Below are 3,449 nucleotides of genomic sequence, written 5' to 3'. Positions count from 1 at the left end.
CTACAAAAACAGAAGGCATCAGTGAAAAGACTTCTGCCCTCACAACCCAGGTTTTAAGGGACAAATTTTTAACCAAGGATGCATATAAGGATTGATTTAATTTTTTTACTGTTTGGTAACAAAAACAAAAAGTACAGATAAAAAAGAAAACATTTATGTCATCATGATAATGGCAGTGGATGTAAAATCACTAAAATCTTGATTGCAAAAATTCAGAATCCATTGTTCTGACAATAAAGCTGTTTGGAATTCTATAAATTGTTGTGTGCTAAATTCTTTTAACTTTATGAGTAAAAAACAGTAAGAGATTGATGTAGAACAAAAAATTAAAATTAAAACAAAAAAAGATTTAAAAAAAGCTACTAAATAAAGATGCAAACCTCCTGTGCAAAATTAAGAGAAAAAATTAATAAAAAATAAATACAGATGAAAATTAAATGGGATGTAAAGATTTAAAAAAGCTTTAAATTGTGGTTTAGATTACTTTTTTTGTTTTTGTATAAAACTTAATATTCAGCAAAAAACAAACAAATAATATTTAAGACATGAAACCAGCTCGGTGATGAGTAGGTTCCTACCTGGGATGCATCAGTAGATTCATCAAAAGCCTCCAGAAAGTCAGTAGGACTCTTCCTGAGAGTCTGGTCAGCAGGCAGCGTGTTGTCATTGTAAGAAGACACAAACTTAAAGTCGCTGGTTCGAGATCCTGTTGTCAGGTAGGCGTCATAATTGTAAGCGCTGCGTAAAGTTCCTGTGCCGTCAACATCTGCGTAATTAGGAGGCAGATAACCGCTGGGGATGGCAACTGCTCCATCAAACAAGAGTCGGGGCTTTCTCCTGCGACAAAACCTCACACCCAAGATGATGATGATGAAGGTCAGGAAGAAGGTGGACACACAAACCAGAGCGATGATCAGATAGGAAGTCAGTTTGGAGTTCTTCTCCTCGTAAGAAATCTCCTTGAGTTCTGGCACCTCAGCCAAGTTATCGGAGATGAGTAAATACATGGCACAGGTGGCAGACAGAGAGGGCTGTCCGTTATCTTTGACTGCCACAATCAGGTTCTGTTTCATGCTGTCAGATTGGGAAATGTCCCGCTGCGTCCTGATCTCTCCACTGTGCAGACCGATGGTGAAAAGTCCCGGATCAGTGGATTTGACTATATGATAGGACAGCCAGGCGTTCTGTCCAGAGTCGGCGTCCACCGCGATCACTTTGGACACCAGAGAGCCTCCGTGTGCAGCTTTGGGGACCAGCTCGGTCATGAAGGAGCTGCCCTCCGGGGCGGGGTACAGAATCTGAGGAGAGTTGTCGTTCACATCCCAGATCAACACACTCACGCTCACGTTGCTGCTGAGCGGAGGAGAACCGTTGTCTCTGGCCATCACCTGCACTTGAAAACTCCTCAACTGTTCATAATCAAACGACCTGACAGCGTGGATCAGCCCCGTGTCTCCGTTCACAGACACATAGGAGGACACCGGGGCTCCGTTCACCTCAGCAGCTAACAGAGAATAAATCACTGTACCGTTTTGTCTCCAGTCGGGGTCTCGAGCGCTCACCCGACATAAAGTGGAGCCAGCTTGGTTGTTTTCGCTCACATATGCGCTGTACGACTGTTCCTCAAACACAGGTGGGTTGTCGTTGATGTCAGCTACAGATAAGTGAACACTTTTAGACGAGGACAGAGGTGGAGAGCCCTCGTCAGTGGCAAAGATGCTAATGTTGTAATCAGACACTAGTTCACGGTCCAGCTGTCCTGTGCTCACCACAGAATAATAGTTTTTGATGGAAGGAACCAACTTAAAAGGAGCGTTGCCTTGAATGGAGCAGCGGACCTGTCCGTTCTTGTCAGAGTCTCTGTCCTGCACGTTAATGATGCCCACCTCTGTACCAGGAGGGGCGTTCTCTGGGATGGAGCTGGACAGAGACTTCAAATAAATCACTGGTGGGTTGTCATTTACATCAGTAACTTCTATCAGAACTTTAGCATACGAAGTTAGTCCTAAACCATCTTTGGCTTCTAATCGAAGTTCAAAAATACCTTTTACCTCAAAGTCAATAACACCAATAACTTTAATTTCCCCTGTCTTTGGATCAATCGAAAACACATTAACATCATCTTCAGTCATGTGACCAAAGTCATACGTCACATCTGCGTTCACTCCTTCATCTGCATCAGTCGCACTAACTGTGATCACCAAAGTATCTGGAGGAGAGTTTTCAGGAAGAGTGGCTTTATAAACATCTTGACTAAAAACTGGGGCGTTATCATTTGCATCCAGTACAGTAACGTGAATGATTACTGTACCTGATCTCTGCGGAGATCCACCATCCACAGCTGTGAGGACTACATTCATTTCACTTAGTTTTTCTCTGTCCAACTTATTTTCTAACACTAATTCTACTTTGTTGTTTTCAACAGAAAGAATAAAATTCTCATTTTTCTGCAGCGTGTATCTCTGAACTGCATTCTGACCGATATCTGCGTCATGGGCCTCCTCGATTGAAAAGTGATTTCCTTTTTCTGCCATTTCACTTATTTCCATTTCAATCAAATCTTTTTTAAATTTCGGTGAATTATCATTAACATCTTGAATATGGAGACTAACACGGTGAAGCTCTAACGGGGTTTCTAAAACCAGATCAACGTTAACGACGCACGACGGCTTCTTTCCACAAAGGCTTTCTCTGTCAATTCTCTCCGATGTGATTAAATCTCCGGTGTTCATGTTGATGTCACAGAAGCGTCTCCGAGCCCCCTCAAAATCCAGACGGGCCTTTCTGGAGGATAAAATTTTCGGATTAATCCCGAGATCCTTGGCGACATTTCCGATGACAGATTCTCGTTTCATCTCCTCCAGAAAAGAATAGCTCAGATCTCCATGAACGAAGCGCAAAGCCGCGACGAGGGAACAAAAGCGGAGGAGCAGAGCGAACGATGAAAGACCTTTAGATTCCATTTTCTTTTTCAAACACAAAAAAACCCACTGTTGTTACCCCAATGCCACAAAAAATGCAAACATTTCCAAGAGAGCAGCCTCTGAAGAAAGACAATGTTCACGGTCCTCGTTCATAAATGCGGAGCTTGCATTCTGGGTTGTGGCTGACGCGGCTGTGGGTGGATAGGCTGCCTCTTATTTTTCTGTCAGTCAACAGCGACACCCTGAGTTAGTTTCTGATTCAAAAATGTACAAATAATAATAATAATAATAATAATAATATACCACAGAGTTGTAGACGGTTTTGTGATTTCAAAAATAGACGATCTTTGACTATCTTAATATTCATTCGTGTCGGTATGGACGCTGTCTGTGCTTTAATTAATTTCCTTTAAAAAATACTAAAAAATGTATGCAATAGTGATACTTTTATTACAACTACTCGAGACCATACATTGGAGACACAAAAACATGTGCGCCAAACTACATTTCTGTGAAAATGGAGTA

General features: G+C 41.9%; 1 protein-coding gene across 1 annotated transcript; it reads right to left on the bottom strand.

Annotated features, from left to right (window-relative positions):
• Nucleotides 1-414: 414 nt before the first annotated feature.
• Nucleotides 415-3,094, bottom strand: LOC112139586 (protocadherin gamma-A12). Its single transcript, XM_024262408.2, has one exon. It carries the CDS (start codon nucleotides 2,961-2,963, stop codon nucleotides 507-509), a length of 2,457 nt encoding a protein of 818 aa, XP_024118176.2. The 5' UTR covers nucleotides 2,964-3,094; the 3' UTR covers nucleotides 415-506.
• Between the last annotated feature and the right edge of the window lie 355 nt (nucleotides 3,095-3,449).

The sequence above is a fragment of the Oryzias melastigma genome, unplaced genomic scaffold (assembly GCF_002922805.2).
Source record: "Oryzias melastigma strain HK-1 unplaced genomic scaffold, ASM292280v2 sc00755, whole genome shotgun sequence".
In the NCBI taxonomy this organism is placed as follows: Eukaryota; Metazoa; Chordata; class Actinopteri; order Beloniformes; family Adrianichthyidae; genus Oryzias; species Oryzias melastigma.
Note: the sequence above shows the minus strand (reverse complement) of the source record. Positions and strands in the feature narration are given on the sequence as shown.

Coding starts and splice junctions, on each gene's coding strand:
- LOC112139586 (XM_024262408.2), bottom strand. CDS start 2,963: ATGGAATCTAAAGGTCTTTCATCGTTCGCTCTGCTCCTCCGCTTTTGT.